Consider the following 22697-nt stretch of genomic DNA (forward strand, 5'->3'; position numbering starts at 1 on the left):
AGTGTATCGCTACAGCCCTAGTTTTAACCAACCTATCCCCCCTTTCTTTGCCCACTTTTTCGGGTTGAAGTCAAGTGATTGATTTAAAACTTAACTGCCTCAAACTCAACCCCAATAATTACAAACAGTTTAGTGCTAAGCCAATTAAAATCCACCATGTTGATGATAAATTATTAATTAAAATGAACAACCCACTCATTGAAAGTTTGCAATGTTTAGAAGCAGTAATTGGACTGTGGGCAATCTAATAGATGATTTAAGGCGGCCCAAGTCGCTCTAAAGTGCCACTTTGTTGATGTGACAGTCGAAAGATGAAAGCAATTATTTTGTTGTGGAACTATCTTCCCCTTCGATTCCGATTCGATTTCCCCAGATTCTGTTTTATCTTGGCATTTCAAACGGCACATCAGAGGTGCTTTGATAATAGCCAATTATTCTGTTTGTGTATGTGTGGTTGGGATGTGTGTGTGTGTGTGTGTGTGGGGGGGGGGGGTTGCATGAGCATCTTGGGAGATGTTAACTAAATATATAAGCAATACACATTAGTCAGGCAGGACAATTTCCCACTCAGTGCAGTGGTCTGTTTCAGCGCTGTGTTAATAGCCATTCTCATTCTGTCTCATTATTTCTTTATTTGTTCTGTTTACCTCCCCCTTCTCCTATTGAAGTGGCTGGTGTGAGCGAAGCTTACGAGGATGCAGCCAACTGCTTATGGTTGCTCTCTAACGCCAAACCCTGTGCCAACTGCAAGTCCCCAATCCAGAAAAATGAGGGCTGCAACCACATGCAGTGTGCTAAGGTACGTTAAGCTGGGAGGTTTGACTTACCTGTCTTACTAATGTAATTTGTAATTAGGTGATTCTTTCATTTCAGAGGTTGTTCTGACCAGTATGTTTCCAGTTATTGAGTAGATTGTGGTCTGATTGGGCAAACTACCTAAATGAACAATTCACAGGTTTCACTCTTAAACATTTAAACAAAAATAAATTGCCCAAATATTTTTGTTACAGGCACATGTGACCTTAGCTTAGTGGTCAACACAGGGATTTGATCAGTTAAATGGGTTAAATTGTATTTAGAACCTTTAAGCAGCTTAAGAAATTGTTTTATTGTCATTATGCATAATTGCCTGTTTTGACATGACTACATTCTATGTAGGCACCAGAGTCGCTTAAAAATCTGGCTCCATCTTTGTATATTGCTTTAATATCTCAATTATTAGTTAGCGGGAGGGTGGGCTTTGTTGTATTAGTGTCTAAGAATAGTTTACATGACTGACTGCAGTGATATGATCATGTTTCATCAGTGTAAACAAAACATTAGGTGGAATAATTAAGTTTGTATACTGAGACACCCTTAAGCATAGTAACATTATAAGGCATAACTGCATTGATCACTATCTAAAAGGCAACACTTTGGTCCTTGTCAAGGTATTCATTATCCTCACAGGGGGAATTCTAATGGTTCTGGTGACAGTCTGAATTTTCCTCCATCCCTCAATGTAAAAGTTAGGTTCCCCAAGGCTTTAACTGAGGATTGGGTGGGAGGGAAGGGAAGTTGAAGCCTCAGTAACGGCACACATATCATTTTAGAAGCACGCAGATGGTTGTTGTCACATAGTGAGAAACTCTTTAAAAAGCTGCTACCTTTAAACTTCCAAAGCTTTTTTTAAAACAAAAGATCTAAAGTAATGGCTAATTGAATATTTTCCTGTAGGACAGGTTGTTGTGTTGTAGCACTATTTTGGATTGTTCTTTGGATCCTCCTTAACTTTTAACAAACATCTCACAACACTCTTGATGAATTTGCACTTGGCTATGTTTCTTTTGGGCAATTCTTCTTCGCCCATTACACCAGACTTTCCACTGGCTGTCATATTTCTACAACAGTCTGTCAGGTTATAATTTACACCTTGGACCCATCCGATATAATATTTATGGATAAATAATTGAGTACCAAAAAGTTGTTGTGTGGGCTAGTCACGTTATTCTCTAGACATGAGCAAGTAAGAAGCTCTCTGTAACTGTAATGCAATTGTGAAGGTGAAAACGTGTCTAATCACATTCAAGCTGCTATCAACCATGTTTTGCTATCATCATAAAATATTATTTGTTTATTAGAAGTGGCAGCTTAGGATACTGTCATGCTCATGAACAATCCATCAAACATCCCATATGTCCTTTAGTTAGTCAGTGACATGTCTCATATTGAGATGGACTAGAGAGAGTAATACAGAGGTGATTGAGCCAGTCAGTGGAGGGAGAGTGTGAGACTGATAATCACATAGTCGTGTTGCCTGACGGTGTCTCTGTTGCTACCACTGTTGCTGGAGGGCAGGCCATGAAAGGAACACAGTGCAGCCACACTACCAGGCTCCTTTTGTCTCTGTGACAGCACTTTAACTGTCTCCACCCTGGTTAAAGAGTCTGACTAGAGATGGAGATTAGTTTGGGAGGAAGGGAGCAGCTTTCACAAGCTGAGAGGCCATGGAGGGCTCAGCCTCTTGACCGGTTATTACCTGGTAAGAAATGGCTTTACCCCTGTTGCTTGGAAACGCGGGACTCAGTGTTGCCAAGGAACATTTCTTTGTCTTTTCACTGCCATTTCCTTCCCTCCGGTCTGGCTTCACACTTTTCTATCTTAAATCTCTTCATTTCACACGCTGTCTTTTGTTTCTCTCTGTCCTTCCATTCATCCTCCCTCCCACTCTTTCATTTTGTATTGATTTTTCTGAAGTGTCACGTAAGCATGTTATTTTCAGGACAACTGAGGTGTTAGCCTTTAGGGTTTTGTCTTGCTCTGGCTAACTTGTCACCCACAGAAGTACTTGTGGCACAGGGAAAGAAATCACTTACACCCAAATAGGCGGCGGATTGGAGTGGCTGTAGGGTTTTGTTGTTCTACAACACCCATTGGGACTTGCTGATCTCAAATGTTGTCTGAGTGCCTTCTAGTGGCAGCAGGCTACAAGGATTCACTGCAGGATTCAAACAACTGCCTGTAACTTCTTTTAAACTCATTTGTAAACAAAAAAAGACAAGTCCTAGGTTAAGGGACTCTTAAAGATATCCTTAATTATAATTCTGTTATGATGTTAAAGAGTAGTAAAAAGTACCATAAAACATCAATTAATAGACTGGGCTTTTATTTGATTTAATCACTGAACTCAGCCAGCCTTTATTTGAAACAGGCCTCTATGGGACAGGCCTTTAATCCTTTCGCACAAAACTCTTGCTCAGCAAATTGTTTGGTAATATTAATACTATTAAATAATCATTCATTTAACACTTTGATACTTGAACTGAAGGATTGAATTGTGGAGAATCGGACTAATCAAACGATGGGTAGCAAGGTGTAAACATTTATATTCGTGTAGGTGATCTAAGCAGCTTAAAACTCTCTCAAGCCAGCGACCAGGTACTTTCATACATCCAAAGAACTCCTATAAAGTCCAAAGCAGGCCCTTTAATTGAGAGCTGTGTTTATTTGTCAAAACATGTAGTAGTAAAGGAGACCTGCTTCTGCTTTTAATAAAAGTGTTATGGTATATACAAACTAATTTTTTCTTTTCTGAATCATTTCAGCTGTCATATATGGAAGCCGAGAACGGCCATGGATTTATTTATTTTTTTCATGCACTGTTATATCGTGATAACGACTTATTATCTCGTTATCTCGATATAACAAAGATCATTTTCTCGAGATAACTATTAAATAATGTGTTCGTCTTGATTTCAACCTACAAGAGCTGCTCACAACGCTTCCAGTCAAGTAAACAAACAGGTAAAGTGTAATTTACCGTAGCACAGCTACAGTACTACAGCCAGTGGCTACGTTCGTGGCAACTCTTGTACCAAAGTTTGTTATCTCGAGATAACAAAGTTTGTTTTCTCGTTATAACGAATTAATTATTTCGTTATCTCGACATAACAAAGATCGTTATCTTGTGATAACGAATTAATTATTAATGTGTTCGTCTTGACTTTAAACTAATGCGATAATGTCCGTAGCCACTGCTGAGGGGCTGTAAGCCGGACCGGTAAAGTGAACGAAAGCCGTTCATGGCAGCGCATTAGTTTGAAGTAAAGACGAACAATTATTAAATTAATTATTATCAACGAGATAAAACGAAATAATTAATTCGTATAATAACGAGAAAAACCAAACTTTGTTATCTCGAGATAAACAAAATTTATAAGTCGTTATCACGAGATAACGTGCATTAAAAAAAAAAAATCCATGGCCTTTCTCGGCTTCCGTAGTATACTTACTTTTTATATATGTTAATATGAAAATATATTTCTATCTATTATTGTGTTTTTAGGCCTAAAGCAGACATGCTGACTGTGAACAAATAAATCTATCTATATATAAAGAAATCTGAAAACATGAATTAGTTGTTGTCCTGTCTGTGGGCAAAGCAATGATCTTCCTGTGTGAGTTTGGTAGCTTTCATGTGTTACGTTACCCTCAACCTGATTTTTCTGGAGGGTTGCTACTCCAAAAGGTTGAGAAGCACTGCTCTAAGTCATCCTTCAAGGCACTAAACATCAGTGCTGCTGAGCAACTTACAAGTAGTCCAATGAGAGGCTGGCACTGGTTCGATTCATTGGGTGGTTTGTCAGTGTGATACCTGCAAAACACATACACACAACAACCTCATTTATGTAGACAATAGTCAGTTTTTTGGCATTTAACTGGGAAGAAATTTTACTGTCTTCAAATTCAAACAAATCTCTCTCCATGTTGTATCTTATGTCATTACCGTAGGCGGCAGGGTTGCCCTTGGATGCTGGCAGGTTGGCACGCAGGATGGCATTGTTAAGGACGTTCAGATAGGTTGGCATGCTGTGGTAACCTTTGTTGTTGTATAGAACCTGGACACAAACAGTCACCATGTCAGTGGTTGTTTTTACTGTATTTGTGAACTTCCTGTCCGGTTCAGAGTCCTTACCTGAGCCGACCTGCGAACCGCTATCTTGCGAACCATTGGAGGTATCTTTCTCCCAAAGGATGCTGGGATAGATTTCTGGATGTTCCCCACTGTTAAACCACCATATCTATTAAGAGCAAAGTCAATACAAACATTTTAATGTTCTGTTCAGGTATTATAGTACATTTGTACATAATCAAGACAAAATGAAGTTATAGTGCATTTTATTATTTGTGTTTTCAACAGATAATTGTGAAAACAGTGGGACTTAAACAAATGCACTCAGTCAAGATAGGTTGTGAGATAAACCTGAGACTTTATTAGGCTATCGCTGCCTCTAATACCAAGTATTAGAATTCTGCACACTGTTCATCACTTGTACTTGCTTTATTAACAATGTTTCAACACTCAGACCGATATCAGGCAAAGTTTATTTAGTCAGAAAAAAACCAAAATGAGGTCTGGACCAAAACTTTGTTAATAAAGTAGAAGTGATGGACAGTGTGCAGGATTCTTTGCTTCCTTCCCAGTCAAGAGTTTCTGATCCTATGCTCCCATCACTAAGACTTTATGGTGTGAAATTGCAAAGAAGAATTACAAAGAAAAATAAATAAATAAACAACTAAGTGAGGAATTTAGGCCTGTTTCTACATATGTAATTTGGGGAAAACCCCCTATCAGGGTGTTTCCTACATTACGTCTACTGCTAAATCTATCCTTCATTCCTGGCACTGGCATCGAGGAGGTGGCAGGGGGTCAGGGGAGTGGATGGATGATTGGTTCTTGTAAGATAACATCTTTTTTTTTAAATGATCATTTTATTGGTAAAATACAGGCAGAGCAGACTCGGCCTGTATTTCCCATTTTCCAACAATATTGCACAAAAAAAATTACAAATAACAAAAGAGGAGAGAAAAAAAGAAAACTGTAATGCTCAAAAAAATCATATATGGTACACTCCTTTAAAACAACAAGAGAAAAATCTGTTTGAAAGTATGTTCGAATGTCAAATATAAATTGGTCCAGTTGGAAGTAAAACAGTAAAAAATTTTAGTCGTCTATGAAGGTTCCCCAGATCTTCCTAAACATAGTGGCTCATTTCCTTTCATTGAAGAGGATCTTGTCTGGACTACAGTGTGATGTTAAATTATTGACCCAGTGTCTTTGTGGTAAGATAACACCTTTGTGGCCTGGTGGCCAACATTGCGTGGACTGATACTGGGTTGCGGTTCGGTGGTTGAGAATCATTGTTTTAATGACTAAACGTATAGGTTGAATAAAAATACAAACTGTGCTTTTGATAAAAAAGCAAAAATATACTGATGGAGTAGAAAAATGAAATGTGTATATATATATTATTGACTGTAGTATAAAATCAGACTCATTGCTATTTGTATAATCTTGAGGAAACGACCCCTGCGGGCTCTGTTTTGAGGAGCATTAGTTTGTTTGACAGCATTATGTGATCATGACCTTTTCATTTTAAAATGCAACAATGCTATTTAAAATGTTAAGGCCAAACTTAGCATTAGGTATTATCAGATTTATACATTGTGAAAACTGAGTCAAAACAACAGTAAAATACTGTAAAAAAATTTCTTAAAGTACAGTAATGAAAAAGTATCGAAATTAGGCTTCCTTTATAAAACGCCCCCACAGCATTCTTACCTGTGCAGGCGCAGTCTGTCCGATGTGAAGAGCAGATACTCAGAGACGTTCCGGCCTGTGATGTCCACCAGGATGTCACCTGTCACCACCTTCATGAGGGGGGGCCGCCCTCCCACCCCACTGGGGCAGGAGAAGCCTGTCCCCTGCATGGAGCAGGTACAACGCACCGGCTCGTGGACGGAGAGGGGGAGTGTGGGAGGAGATGTCACGGGCTCTGGATATACATAAAAGAGGAAAAGCACAGATGGAATTAGTAACATTAACAGTGGTTTTATAAACAGCTAATGTTTGATGGAGGAACAACTTATTTGGTTCATTTCAGTTTGGAACCTGTAAGATGTATAGAGACGAGTCTTCTTAGAAGCACAAATTACATCTTGTTGCAGTTTCTTTGTATCCATTGCCGACAAAATACCTGATGGTGTTCCTTTATCACAGTGCTATAGGCTGCAGGGCTAGGCTAAAGGTGGTACTGTTTCCAGTAGAACATTATAATATGCTGATATACAGATTGGTGACATTTTAAATGAAAAACCCAGACTTCCTGGTCCCTGGAACCCTTTCCATTCTTCTATAGGCATTCAATTGATTAAAATCAGAATCATTCTCATCAAATTATGCAATGATCCTTGGTGTCTGCATTTGTCCTCATTTATTCAGGTTTTTTCTTTAATTTATCCCTTGTCTGTATTTTAGCCTGAACTGTACGATATATTTGAAACTAAACATATTTAAGTGGGTTGCACACCTGCCTTATGAGATGGACTCACCATGGACTGTGGTTGGAGGGGCGACTGTCAAGTTCCACAGTCCGTCCTCAAAGCGAGGTTCTGGGTCATCTGAAGGTGCCGGTGAGGGAGGCGGGGGTACAAAGTTGGAGAGGGGGACCCCCTGGGTGAAGGAGTCCAGACACATGGAGTCAAAGTAGCGGGCGGCCAGAGTCTTGGAGTTATTGGCGCTGGGGTTGAGGGTCTGGGCCAGCTGGTCCAGGGTGCTGTTGAAGGGGGTTTTGAGGACGCAGGTAGCGCCCACCCCCGAGGGCAGACGGAGGGTGTTGATGATCTTCTGCGGGCTGGCGTCTGGTGACAGCTTACTCCTGAGAGGGGAGGCCAGAGATGTTACGGTGGGTTTCTGGACCAAAGAGATCTATACCAGAATTTGTCCATTTTGACTCTGACAAAACCACTGCTGTATGCCGCTCTAATATGTGTAATGCATGGACGCTCCGTTTTGGCTAACATTAGTGCCGCGCTTGGCTGTTCTCACCACAACCAAATTTTCCACTTCAGTCTCTGGTCATACTACAGTATTCCTCTCACTATAATAGTATGGCCAGCATTGGCCACAGCCCATACATCCCAGTTGAAATCAAGTAGAATTTATCTTGGCTAAAAAAATTAGTGAGGAGCTAAAATACAATTAAAAAATGTGCAGGACAACATTGTTTCCAGGATCTTTTGGTAATTCTAATCACATTCCAGGCATTTTCATGACTGTAAAACGGGTCTCTAAATTTCCAGGTTTGGGGAACCCTGAGTGAAGAGGTCAAATAAGTCAAAACAAGTGACAAAAACCTGTGAGGGTTTACTATGAGTTTGCAGGGCATTTTAAATCAAATTGTGCAGAAGCAACTGCCTTTTGAAAAAAAAAAAAAAAAGTTAAACGTATGTTCTTTAAAGCCAGTATATCATTTATGTATACAACATCCTGCCTGCAAGGGGTTTGCACTGTCAAAAAGCTTTTGCAACCAATAAATATAAACCAGGGTATGTAGTTTTGAGATGTTAAAGTATCACATTCATTCATGTCTGTCTTAAAAGGTGCCCCTATGTACCTTGAGACCACTGTTAACATGGCCTGAAGTTGCTTTAGAGATATCTCTCTAAAGCGACTTCAGTGCAACTGAAAGGGGACAAAATTCCTTGATCTGTGTACGATGGCACGTGCAGATGCGGGATACAAAGAAAGGTAACTTTAATCCATTAGTGACAGAGAAAACATGTAATCAGATTACAGATACATTTAGTCAAAATGATTATTAAGGACACATTTCTGATGCTACAAATTTGCATATTTAGAAATGAGGTAATCCAAAATCAAATGGAAAGCAATCTAGTTATATTACTTTAATATTGTGATACTGTGATTAGGTTCCATCTGTGGAAGCACAAAACTGAAATTTGGCACTAAAAATAACTTGTTTTTTGACATTTTCAGACCACAGAATCCTGATATTAGCTTCCAAAGAATGAGGACTGTAGATTTTGTCCCCCATCTTTTACACTGTAATCACTGCAGAAAGGCCAATATGGGCAGGAGGAAAGACTAAAGCAACCATCAGCAGCGTATGTTGGTACTGTTTTAAGACAAATTTAAAATATGTACTTATCCTTACTTATATTACATTGTGCTATAGGAATGTGGTACAGTGTGTTATAGGAGTAGTGCAGCTCCTTTAAGGAATAGCTGCTTGTTTTTAGTCTGTTAACTGCAGCATTTGGTATATCATATTGTTATCACTAAAAAATGTTAAAAATCTGTGCTTTCAGAATATTAGTTATTCCCTGCTTTTGTTATGAATGTGAGACACTGGCAGCCTTACTGCAAAATTTTCTCTCAACCATATACTCAGTTTAGCCATCTGTGCACAGATTTCTTCTGACCACTCAAAGTGCTTTCACAGTACCAACAGCATAGAGACAGCAAGATCTGTAGGTCCACCACAATGGTCCAGACAGAAATATATTGTTTTTTCTCACTTTAACAGTGAATAGATCCAATTTAAACTGCACTAAAATACATTGCAAAGAAAGGTATTCATAAAACACATTATCTTACCTGTACTGGGGTCTGTTTTCATTGGCATAGGGGATGAAGTTGCCTCTAGGTTGGGTATAGTTATGATACTGAGAAGGGGACAAGATCAGGGGTGGCAAATCACCTGTAAAACAAGACAAATGTAATGTTCATCCACAAGTTAGAGATTCTTTTATTTATTTTAAAAATAGCATTTACTGACAATGCAGCGCAAACTGCAAGAAATTTTTTTGTTGACAAAACAGTTTTGTCAACATTAAGCAAGAGCCCTGTAGATCAGAAAGCCTTAACCATTTGATGACATTGTTTTATGTTATTTTAAATTCTTCCCAATTATTGATTAATGCTTTCATTTATCAAAGCTGCAGAAATCAATATTTTTATATCAGCACTGGATCATGACAGCAATGACTTGGTGTGCATTCACCTTCTTTTTCACTGAGCCCACTTACTACCTGCCTGGTAGGACAGACAAACAGGTTATCTTTGTCCTAAGGAGCAGGATAAAAACCAACTTCAACAATATATGTAAAAGCTCACCTATTTCAGGCACAGATAGGGCCACAGTCATGGCCACACAGACGAAGAAGGCGGGTAGGAGGATCTGAGAGAAGAGGCCCTTGGTGTTCCTTTTGGCACAGTGGAACCTCTTGACGATGAGGCCATGAAACTGACTCAGCTTTAACCACCAACCCTCCAACTTAAAGCTGCCCTGCCCCTCCAGGACCTCTGGCTCTGGGGACGATGGGTTTTCTGCATTGCCTGGAAGAAAGACAAGACAAAATGGATTAATAATGAAATGAATAGCAGTTACAATGCATATCTGCCTGTGTGAATGATGACTTGCAGACTTGAAAAAACACATTTTGTGGAGTACATCTTGATAATCATTACAGTTTTAGCTTTATATGTTCAATATGGAAGCATATTGCTGCCACGACAGAAAAATAAAAACAGATCAGTATATATATATAAAAACTAACCACATTATGATAATAAGCTTATATCTTATCTTATAATGTGAAACGTTTCGTGTGATAACTCATTGTTATAACATATAATGTTTTACGTTATAAATGATAACTGATATTGTCTTAACATGATGCAATAAGTTATCATGTTATAACAAGATAAATAGCATATTAATATATGCTAGTATATATATTAGTATAGTACTTTTAACAAGATAGTATATTTTTGTAACAATACAAGTTATCACATTATAACGTGAAACATTTTATGTTATAAAAAGATAAATGGTATATCGATATAGCCAGAAAGGATTCTTATAAAGTGATAAGTTAACATGAAAACATCTTATTATAATGTGGAAAACATAGTCCTGAGAAAAAATAATATATATAACCCTACAATTGCAGTCCTCACACACACAAACATACACAAACACATACAAACAAAATATTCATAAAACCTGAGAGAAAAAAATTTCCTCATAAAATTTGTTTTTCAGTAGGTAAGGTGCATTGCACTGGAACCCAGTCTTCCCCAGTTCAGAGTTATTACTGTATGAGGAATAATAACTCTTGTTACTTAATAACAAGTACTTGAAATCAAATGAAAACACAGGTATGCTAATACCTTCTAGATGTCTGTGATCTGACCTTTTCATATAACTTTCATATAAGTCTTGAGTAATGAATAAAATGGCACTGTGGTAAATGGTGTTCAGAGCCTTAAGGGTAGTGGTAGCAAGATGAACATACAGTATATCTCCATATACTGCAGTGGAGTGTGGACTTTATTTTCAAGTTCTCCTTAATCACTTTTAAATGCCACTTAAGAACTTATATTTTCATGAGATTTGTTCCTGCATAAGACCCAATGTGAGCAGCAAAAGCAAAAACAATATATATAGTATGCTGTCCCATCCAGCATCTCCTGGCTGCAGCTGTCAGTGACTGGGATGACACAGCTGCCATCTTAATGTCTTACCCCTTAGGCTGGCAGAGTCAGACTCTTGGCCGTTGTCAAAGAGTGGACAGTAATCTCCATAGAAGTCTGCGTACAGACCCCCTTCATCCCCCCTCACTGAGCCGATGGACGAGGAGGATTTCAGGGAGGACTGGCTCTGGCTCAGCCTGGAGCACATCACCAGATTACTCAGCTCCACCTCCGGCTTCTCACTCTTTACTGAAGGTCCGGTCTCACCCTGTGATGCCCCCAGTTCTGCTGAACCCACTGAGGATTTCCCCACAGAGCTGCCCCCCGGAGAACCCTTTATGTCTGCCAGGCCCAGAAAGAGAAAAGATTATTATCTCAGCCTGCAGCAAAATAATGAACTCAGTCAGAACTTTTCCTCAGACAGTGCACATTTTGCGGAGATCTATTTTTGTTGAGAAAGTCATGACTTATTTATGAAAGCTAAAAACTTTGTGGAGGTTGAGCTATCTGGAGACAGAGGGGGAGGAACATGGTCTCACCAGCGTCACTGTTTTCCAGAGACTGGTCCTCTTCAGACACTTTGAGGAACACCTCCTCCAGGGTGGTGTCCATAACCCCGAAGCTGGTCAAGGCCAGGCTGTCCAAGCTCTGCTCTAAAGCCTGGAGGCACACAACAGAAAAGAATGTCAAATGACTGTACATGCCAACAATAACACATTTCTATCATGCAGTTGTGGAGGATGCAGAGTTTCAACATATGATTAGTAATGTGGTCATTTTTCAATAAAATTACAAAGCTGTAATTTCTGTTAGCACTAATTAGAAATTTTTTGTGTGTTTGAAGTGTGTTCCTTTTATTATTAGCCAGAACCGTGATATGAACCGAACCATTAATTTGTAAACCTTTCCTACCCTAACTACAGGCACTTGAGTTGCACACACAGTGACTTGAGACTTGACTTGAGACTTCTTCTCAAAAGACTCCACTCAAGATTTGGGACTGGTGAACAATCTTTATTTAATTTTTTTGTGCATTAACATTAAGTGAATGTCTGACCAGCTGACTGTCATTCCCCCCCCTTATTCTCATTTGTAACCTTACATATCTGCCTGCGTCCACAGAGGAGTGTCAGCTGCAACAACAACAACAAACTCACCTGCTGAGCAATTTGTCACAATCTTCGTCTGTAATAACTTCACACAAGGCCCAAACAAAATAATTGCTAGATGCACTGTCTGCAGTATCAAAATAAAGGATGATGGATCAAACCCATCCAACTTTGTAGTGTTTTATTTGTGTGTCACACTACGCAAACTGGCTTTGCCATGACTATAAAAACGCTTGGGTAACTTAATCATCCACATTTCGCTGCCACTAAGAGCTGGCTAACATTAAAACTGTTCTGTGTGTAGCTCTGATGGGGGCCATACACTGCACTTCACGGCAAACTTCAAAAATATGTTGAAATGTTTATATTATTCATACCCCTTTTGTTTTATTGCAATGTAAAAACCCTGTCAAACAGTTCTGTTCTGCACATCTTCTTAGATGCCCTGAGGTGTATCTGGTGTGCCATTTTATGTTATTACTGTTTTTTTGGCCATGAACTTGTGGTGCTGAATGAAATGGTTTTGTTTCAGCTGATGGAAAAATTATAAAAAAAAATAATATATTATTCATATTAATATTACTCAGTTTGAAAGATGCTATATACACATGCATTTTTCCACTGTATATGCAGTAACAAATTACCATTAACAAGATCTAGCTTTTGCGTGTGTCTGTGTACCTGGAACAGCCTCTCAAAGCAGCCCTTCTTGACGGCCTCAGAGGGCAGGACATAAGACAGCTCAGTGTTGGAGTCGGACACCAGCAGGCAGGATGCCACAAACTGCCGGATAAACTGGGTGACCCGAGACTCTGAGCAAGGCGACAGAGAGGAGGAGGGAGACAGAGATGAGGGAGGCTGCAGCTGGCTGCCCTGGCCTGAAGGGTGAGAGGAAGACACACAACATGAAGGATGGGTGGAGGAGACAGGAAAGGAAAATAATACACAGTGCTGTCAGTATAAAGCCACAGACAGTTAGGATGAACTGAGAAGAGATTGGAGGGAATTCATCAACAGGTGACCATCATCACATGAAGCTGATAAAGCTGTTGATGATGTACAGTCGGACAGCCTTACAGGTGGACAAACTGAAAACAAGAGCCATTTAGAACTCATGCACATGTACACACACCTCTGCCTTCGCTCTGCTTTTTGACCAGTGTTAGTTTGTATCCGTCTCCATAGGTGCTCTTCAGAAAGAGTGGCGAGCCACAGCACTTGAGTTTCCCATGTGAGATGATGGCGATGCGATCTCCCAGAAGGTCTGCTTCATCCATATGGTGGGTGGACAGCAGAATGGTACGGCCTGGGGCAGACATATAAAACACACATACAGCAGTTGGTATGCACTGCAATCATCAAACAAAAATCGAAAAGAGACAGGAAGTCCCACTGTAACAATGTGAAAACTGAATATAGAAGCTCATTACATTTCAAGCATTTTTGGTTTTTCACGTCTCGCACAAGTCAAAACAGACATTGGACAGCTCGATGTGGACTACAATTACCTATATATATTAACTATATCCATGACACTTCTTGCAGTCTTAAACATAGTGAGAGTTTGCAAGTAAGTACGTACATCTGATCCCAGGCAGCCTCGTCCTCTACAATAAAGAAAAGTAAGCAGGAGAAAGTTGAAAGAGGTTCTAACTTAGGCTTGCTCAACTGTTATTGGAGCACAGAGCAAAAAGAGGCAGGACTACAGAAGGGTCAGTTCCTTGATGTGGAAAAGATCCTGTATTACTGAGGGACAGGCTTTAATACAGCAGATACCCGAGGTGAAGGCAGCTTTGCTGAAGCACGAACAAATAGCAACAGGAAAATATATCTAAAAGACTGGCATGACTTTCTTTTCTTCAAAACAGCCCCGGAATGCAATGATAACTATTTGTGTAGTTGCTGGAGCAGAATGCAAAGATCTCCTCTGATACTGAGCATTCGCTCACCCTGTTTGTACTTGAGGATGAGGTCCCAGATAGCCCTGCGAGCATAGGGGTCCACGCCCGCCGTGGGTTCGTCTAGGATGACAGCCCTGGAGCCGCCAACGAAGGCGATGGCCACTGACAGCTTCCTCTTCATCCCGCCAGACAAAGTCTGCACTAAGCTGTGACGCTTGTTGGATAACTCCAGGTCAACAATCATCCTGGACAAGCACACACACACACACACACAAACACACACACACAGCAAAGCAAGTTGTTTGTCATAGAGCTGATACCATATCACCATATCAGTGTCTATAACTACAATACTGTGTAACCATTTTTCTGCACTGTAAATGCTAACACAATTAATTCAGTATAATGTACATTTCCATCAGTGCAACAACAGGGTCATATACTCACCACTCTGCTGCTGCTGTTTAACAGACATATTCTCATTCTCTAATTAATCCAAACTATAATTACTCTACTTTGCAGTTTTTTTCAGTTGCTGTTCAATATGTGGTTTGGCTGTCTAGCAGACTTTTACTAACTTGTCCATCTCCTTGCGTATGTCTTCCTCAGCCATGCCTTTGAGTCTGGAGTAGAACCACAGGTGCTCCTCTACACTCAGCTTGTCAAACAGGACGTTGTGCTGCGGACACATGCCCAGGTTCTGACGAATGCGCTCCATTTCCGTTCGGATGTCGTGACCATAAATGGTGGCAGAGCCAGATGTGGGCGGGAACAAGCCTGTCAGGATGGACCTGTGACAATTCAGTGTTGGTAGTGAGTTGAAGTAGCATTAGTGTCAGGCAAGTAAAGCAAGAATTTGTATGTTGCATGCCTAAATATGTTGGATCCTGTGCTGCTTGTTTGATGTTGTTGGCATAAAATGGTCTAACAGTAGATAACTTTATCTAAATATGTAACTGTAACCTAAAAACAGCTGACAGATGCTCCAGTTTTTTGTGCTTGAGCTGGTTGATTGAGTGAAGAAATTGAACCTAGAGCAGATAGTGGAGGACATTCCAGTGCTCAAGGCTCCCAGAATGCTGTTCGAAAAGATCAGTGCAACAAGTAACTCACTGATTGTCAGATTGTTTTAAGTCTCTCTCCAGAGGTTAATGACAACAACCACAGGGGATGGGTATCGAGAACCAGTACCAATACTGCTATACCATACTTGGTACTATTAACTACATTAATTTAAACATTCGTATGGGCTAACTTTACTAAATTTAACTCTTTAATCAATTAAATTTAACTTATCTTTTTCAAAAAAGGAATAATAAAATAAGTGTTGTAATAAGTGTAATCTTTGCACATTATTTTAATTTTTTCACCAAGTTATGCCAACTAGTACCAATAAGAATATTGTTAAGTATTGGTATTGATAAGCAGTAAATCCTAACGATAACCATCCCAAACAACCGCTGCATTGCCTTGTTCATTCAATAGTGCTGTCATGTGCTGTCTTTTAAAAATGCTATGGAGTACATTGTTACATTTTACTTTAATCTAAGTAAATTTTTACAAAAGTTAATTTACTTGAATAAAATGTTTTATTTTTTTCATTTTGAGATCAGTGGAAACACAATACTGACCCACCATCACCTGTCATTTTTCATTTTCAAAGGAACAATGGGACCTGCATTGTTAAAACCCACCCACTGTTACCACCAGTAACCTCAGGTTATAGTACCAAATCCAAATAAAGCCAAATCACCCAGACTGAGGTCTTTAAGAATTATTACTTTATTCATTAGTTTTACATTATTAACTGCGGCTGTTGCTTGTTTAGTTATACAGATCATTTAAAAAGCATACTATGCAGGATTTGTCCGTTGCTGTTTGTAAATACACCATATAAAGTTGGCCCCTCCTGCCTGGCTCAAGCAATGTTGTAGAGAAATACCTGGGATTTGACACCAAGTTTTCTAGGGCTTTAAATATGACAGCTGTTAATGCCAAAATTCCCTCAATCTATTTTAATGTGAAAGCTAAATGGATTTAAACCATCTTCCAGAGACATTTTTATATACCAGTATTTTAGTTGAACACTAATCTTTAGTGTTGACTCTTATCATCACACACAAGCAAACACACTACTCCACTACTGCCCCTCACATGGTTGTGGTCTTGCCAGCGCCGTTGTGTCCCAAGAAGGAGACCACCTGGTTTTCATGGAGGTTGAGGCTCAGTTTGTTGAGGGCCAGTTTGCTGCCGGTCTTGTACACCTTGGTAAGTTTGTCTATACACACCACCAATGGCAGGTGGCTCGGCTCCTCCTCTATGCCCCGCATCTCCTCTGGGGTTACAATGAGAAAGGGAGAAACAAATGATGTATGAAATAATACTTAAATATAGAAATAGATATGAAAAAACTACCACTTGTCTCAGTCATGCTTACACTAAGCAGACACAGTCAAAAGCTATTCAAAATATTCAGAATGATCAAAAACGCATAATGAAACAGAGCATAGATGTAGTGTCACTCCCCTAAGATCCTCAGTCACCATGCATTTATATATGACTTTTTATATTGATAGCTACAGTATGAGGTTCTATGGTAAATTCGTAAAGATGCCTTCAGTGACATCTCTCCATAAAAATAATTCTGGTTTTGTTTGTCCAGTATTTGAGATTTCTGCCTCTACCCTAAATTGTTTTCATTGGATCTACTTTCTACTGAAGATAAGATAAGAATATAAATTATTTTGACAGACACACAAGCATTGTGTGGATTATCTAGAGTAACAGGGACACTGTTGAATTTTTAATAAATGTAACTCTTCAATGCTGTAAGCACAGCAAAGAAAATCCTATTCAGACTTTAGCTAGGTTTTTTGTCCTGTTTCCTGTCTTTGTGCTAAGCTAAGTTAGTTTATACTGACTGAACATACATGTTATATATTCTCTGAGAGAAAGTAAATAAGAACATTTCAGAAAATGTTTGGTTAGTCATTACTATGGGTTTTGACATAGACAAATGTTAACTAGGAGAATTGAACACCTGCAGTTTGTTTCATTTATAGTCGGGAATTAAATGAGGAAATAAAGTCAGTAGAGAGTATGGCGTCAATCATATCAATACTTGGAAAGGAAAATGACCGTGTCGACCGGCATAAGAAACAACTAGATAATAGGTCAGTCATTACTGTATAAGAGGAATAATAATGGACCAATGTGCTAGTTAATAGATCACTGTGGGTAAAAGTTTGACTTGAAGTGGATCTATAGAATATGAGATGTCCTCGTCAGCCCCAAATAATCATTGGTCCGTACCAGTTCTTCGCTGGTCCATGGCACAAGCCTGGTCTTCCTCCATCACACTGAGCCTGGCAGCCCCACCTCCACACCACGGCCAATCCCAGGTCTCAACACGCCCACTGCCTGACCAATAGGACCTCTGCAGGGGGAAGTACCATGGGCGGGGCAGTCCATACATTCCTATAAGAAAGGGTAAACACATAAACTACAGAATGAGAGAAAGACCAGTTTATCATATGTGCTGCCTAAGCAAGCACAGCATTCTGCGTCAGACTTCAAAAAGAGTAAAAGAGCGCTTCGAGCAGATATCCAGGGACCAACTCGGCTGATGCTAGCAAACTGAGCATGAGAGCTGAATCCCAAACAAACAGAAAAACCGACACTGTTGCCACAAAGGAACGGATAAGCAGGTTTTAATCTTGTCTTTCTTTTTTTTATTTATTTTTGGAGCCAGCAAGGGTTCCTAACATGTTTTAATAAAATGTAGTTGCTGCACTTAAGCACATTAACTCATGCAGTAGCACAAAGCACATTATATACTAATTTGTTTTAACACATCACTGAATTGAATTTATAGACACACAGATTCTCAGTTCCACATTTATGTCAACCTTACACTTGACCTTACCACTCCAGATAATCACCTACCAACACTTGTTTTATATTAATATATTTGTTTTCTTAAGGTACGTGTCCACAGGGCTGTTTTTGGACATGAGGGGTTCCCAGCATTGGACTTATGGACTTGTAGTCATATTGACCAACAAAAGGCTATACCCTGACAGAACGAATGCCTTCTGATCCTGGATTTCAAACTGTACCAACATGGCTACTCATTTAGAGACTTGTGTTTCTAAAAAAATATTTTAAGCAAGAAATTAGCCATCCAGTTGAGGAATATGTCTTCCTTTTAGATAGACTACGGTTAGTTTAAACATTTTTTGAGGCGGCAAATCATGCCATCCATTTATCCAATCCCAAATTTATCCAGATGGATTTTATGGATGGGCTGAGCTATCTTCCAGGTTCATGAAGTAAGTAAAGACTTTTAGTTACTTTGACTTATTATTTATTCACCTATCTACTGCATATCATTTTTTGTATTTAACTTTTGGTCTTGTGTGTACCAATCAAGGGAACCACAACTTAGTCCCGTATGATAAACAAATCTAACCTTTTAACTTCGTAACTACTCTAATCTATCTGAAAATATGTGTTAAAAATGAAGAACATGGAGGTGGGGTTTCATACCTGGATGTACAGCCTCTATGTACCAGGTGAGCACACCATACACACCAGCATCGATGATGAGCATCATCATGGACAGACCCAGGTTAAAGTCGTCGCCCTCTACCGGGGACTGGCTGATGGTCCGCCACTGGATGCCAACACCTGCAACCTCATACAGTGCAAAATACTTGGAGCCGAGGCCAAAAGCTGTGGTGGACATCAGAGACTGGAGGAGACAGGTGAAGAGGTGGTTATTCACCTAAACAGAAGCCAAATGTAGTTAGATTCAAATTAAAAAGTGGGAAAAAAGAGAGAAAAGGCCTTACAGCAATGCACTTCTCAAAGGCAGTGATCTTGTCGTGGGCCACCTCCTCCCTAATGGCCACATACATGTAGGGCACGTAGCTGAGGAAGTAGATGATTCCACCGCAGGCTGAAGCCAGCTTGGCCTTGGAGTAGATTACTGACACCAAAAAACTGGGGGAAAAAGGAAGTTTCATGGGACTCACTTAACTTATCATTTAGTAGTTTCATGAAATCTCAGATATTCTTGTGGTCAAAGTTAACAAACCTAATTACAGATTGTACATAGAGAAGTTGACCCATTGGTCTGTGGACTACCATTTTGAAGAATCGATTTTGACATTATGAGGGTTGCCCTCTTGTTTTTTTGGAGCCAGAAGTGACCATATTTGGACAAAAGGGTGGAGCTTATGGATGTAGCTGGGGAGGAGTGGGGAGTGAATCTGAAGGACACAGTGGTGTGGCAAATGTAGAAGCACCCTCAGGGGTACCCCTGGTTGGGAAACACTGATGTAGATGCTGTGTAAGTCCATGTATACATATACCCCAGACTTAATTTGAGAAGGATGGCTGTTATTATCTTATCTATATTGGTGATGCAAGATGGTGGTTGGATGGCTGGTTTTGTGTATGTGTGTGTTCAGGTAATCGGGCTGTGGTGAGAGCACAGTATTTTTTTTTTAATTCTACAAATATTATACCTATAGAGAAGTGAGGGATTCGTGGCTAGTTCAAGGAACCGGGAAATCATCTCACCAGAACATGATGGTGGCCACAGCGTAGATGGTGAGGAAGAGCCAGATGATAAAGGGGTCGCTGTGGAGCAATACCCGGCCGTACTTCAAGATGGCTGTCAGAGCGGTGACAGAGATAGACAGCTGGACGAAGCCGGTGATGAACCAAGCCACCCAGTGGACGGCGTTGTTCAGACCCATCATCTTCATCACCTGAGGAAGTGGCATGATAGTTACATGTCAGAACTTGTAACTACTTTGTCTGACATTTTTACACAGACTTAAAATAATGCGACTTAAAAAGAACTCCAGCCATTTAGTGCTTTAGAATCAGAGATATCCTGACTTTTAACCTCCAGTATAAGTCAGGTGTTATATGTCTTTCACTGGATCCTACACTTCCCATAATGCAACTTGATAGTGACAGACTAGATTAGATCCTCAAAGTCTATCATATTAAATGCTCCAGTCTGTAACACAATCTTTCTACCATAAATTTGCAGCTTTCAGGCCAAAGCCAAGAAAAGAACAATATAATATTATAATATATAATATTATATTGTATTTTTTCTGGCTTTGGAATGTTTTCTCCACAGCCAAAAACATGAAAAAAACCTATGTTCCCAGGCTGAGTATTGAGCATTGTGCCTGCAGGGGGCATGAGAACTCTCCCACCGGCTGCGATTGAAAAGCTTGTGGTAACAGGTTGTATGCGATTCGAGGAGGTGCAGGAGTTCTAGCATGAGGTAAGATACCATCCAGAAAGAGAGTGGTAGTGTTGAACAGGTGTGGGAGTTTGAAAGATCAGTAGTTATTTAATGGATTAGGTATGCTGGATAATACGCTGTTCTGTGATATTAGATATTGTACATTTGACTGTTTTCATGGCAATTGTTTCTCATTGTTTTTATGCCAAAAATACTTTCCCCTACAATTTCTTTCCTCACAGGGTTGAAACACCACTCAAACAGTATTCCAAGTTTAATTACATACTGGATCTCTAAGCTATACTAATTACATTCTTAATTCTGCTTATACATATTATGTGCTGCAACTACTGCTCCTACCAATACATATTAATGCATGCTGTTAGTGTTATTCTATATTTTTCTTGTTATCAACAAATCCCATGAAGAGGCCAAAACCAACAATGTGTTAGTTCCACCTCTCAACTTCCCCACCATTCTAGTCCACTGGTTCCTAAATAAATCATAAATCTTTGAAAACACGCCAAAATATATAGTTTCATTTTTCAAAAAGGCTCAGTAATTTTTGTAAACAGCTGCTCACTGTAGTTTATAGCAAACATAACTCAAACAGGAGGAAATAGTACATTTGTTGGGGGACTATTCAACTGCAGATTAATGTAATGTATTTAGGGAGCAGGAAGGTATGTGGGACGGAGTCAAAATACACTCAGTGTTGGTTTGTTTTTCTGAACATGGGACTTGTTGGCATTGAGAAAATACTGAATATCACCAGACTTATCCTTTTTAAATAATAATAATAATAATAATAATAATAATAATAATAATAGTAGTAAGTAATACACATCATTCTAGCTGTGGTCTGACACCGCAGACTGGTGACAGACGTACAATCATACAGTCTAACCTCTTTGAGCCGGTGCTCCTTCTCAGCCACAATGTGCTGAATCATCATGGCTACTGAGTAAACCCAGGAGATCACCATGCACAGAGGCATCATATGCTCAATCACAAACAGAAAACTGAAAAAAACAACAACAGAGCATCAGATAAAGACCAAATAGACATATTTTTAGACCACACTGCATTTCAATTGCATGGGATCTTCAGAAACAGGTATGAAATATATTCATCAAATATGAAGAATGCAGTTTATACAAACTGTTTCATATAATGTTTCCACATAAAATATTTTTATGACACACCCATCTCTGCCTGATGGTTAAAGGTCACTGCCCTGCTCAACATTATTACATAAACAGAAACACTAGAGAGAGAACATAACAAAGTCCATCTCTTACTCATCTCTGGTGTAACATGGGTAGGGGAACATCTGAACGTAGTTACCAGGCTCCACCACGTCATGGCCCACAAATGTGTTGATAATGGCTCTCTCTATCATATCTAGAGGAGAGAGAGAGAGTCAGAGAGAGTTATGATAAATGTGCATTGCATTGACAATTCTGGTCTTATATTCATCTTGTTTTTGTGAACAGTCCTTATTGACACTCTTTGAATTTTCAATTTCCTTTCCTTACTATTAGTTTCTAGTCAGTTGGGTATTTTTTAATAGTGTACCCTCTTTTCTGAATTACCATTTCAATATTTATTTAAAGCTGCTCTAATCAATATTTGTTTTTTTAATTTGAAAGCTGTTGCACTTAATCAAGGCTAGATTAATACCCCAAGTGCATGATTTGTCACCACTTGTGAATTCAAAAAGGTAATTATTAATAGTTATTGTTTTGTTTGTGTTACAAAATATTGTCTCAGTTTGTCTTTGCATGTTGCTGTAACGGTGTGAAGTAAAGGGTAGGCTCCTCTCTGTCTAAAGTGTGTTCTACCCTTCAAAATGAGCAGCAGCAAATATGTGGCATGGGAATTGTAGTAGGAAGTATTGTTTATCAGCTTATTGATACGTTTTTTGTTGACTCTCTTATAGATATTTCACACATTGTAGAAAAAGAGTAGAGTTATATTAGTTTAAGTTTCTTTGTACCGCTTTGGACCGTTTCTTCCTCTCCACCGTGATCACTCCTTGTTGTGTTCAACTGTCAGAAAAACATGCTGGTAGGGGGTCCAGGAAAAAATTCTTC

The 22697-nt window shown here is 39.4% G+C and overlaps 1 protein-coding gene across 1 annotated transcript in view; it reads right to left on the reverse strand.

Annotated features, from left to right (window-relative positions):
* The window catches only part of abca2 (ATP-binding cassette, sub-family A (ABC1), member 2), a gene marked incomplete at its 5' end in the record, with an annotated part of 55675 nt that overhangs the window by 15531 nt on the left and 17447 nt on the right, over positions 1-22697 (reverse strand). The window contains 20 exon segments of the mRNA XM_035658209.1: positions 4573-4633; positions 4766-4877; positions 4955-5060; positions 6602-6815; positions 7372-7697; positions 9440-9542; positions 9959-10180; positions 11372-11662; positions 11860-11980; positions 13111-13307; positions 13562-13735; positions 14379-14575; positions 14909-15121; positions 16485-16665; positions 17643-17807; positions 18879-19083; positions 19184-19334; positions 19917-20107; positions 21509-21623; positions 21903-22005. Of these exon segments, the coding sequence (XP_035514102.1) occupies positions 4573-4633; positions 4766-4877; positions 4955-5060; positions 6602-6815; positions 7372-7697; positions 9440-9542; positions 9959-10180; positions 11372-11662; positions 11860-11980; positions 13111-13307; positions 13562-13735; positions 14379-14575; positions 14909-15121; positions 16485-16665; positions 17643-17807; positions 18879-19083; positions 19184-19334; positions 19917-20107; positions 21509-21623; positions 21903-22005 (3448 nt within the window).

The sequence above is a fragment of the Morone saxatilis genome, unplaced genomic scaffold (genome assembly GCF_004916995.1).
Source record: "Morone saxatilis isolate NCDOM2014 unplaced genomic scaffold, NCSU_SB_2.0 Contig16, whole genome shotgun sequence".
Lineage (NCBI taxonomy): Eukaryota > Metazoa > Chordata > Actinopteri > Moronidae > Morone > Morone saxatilis.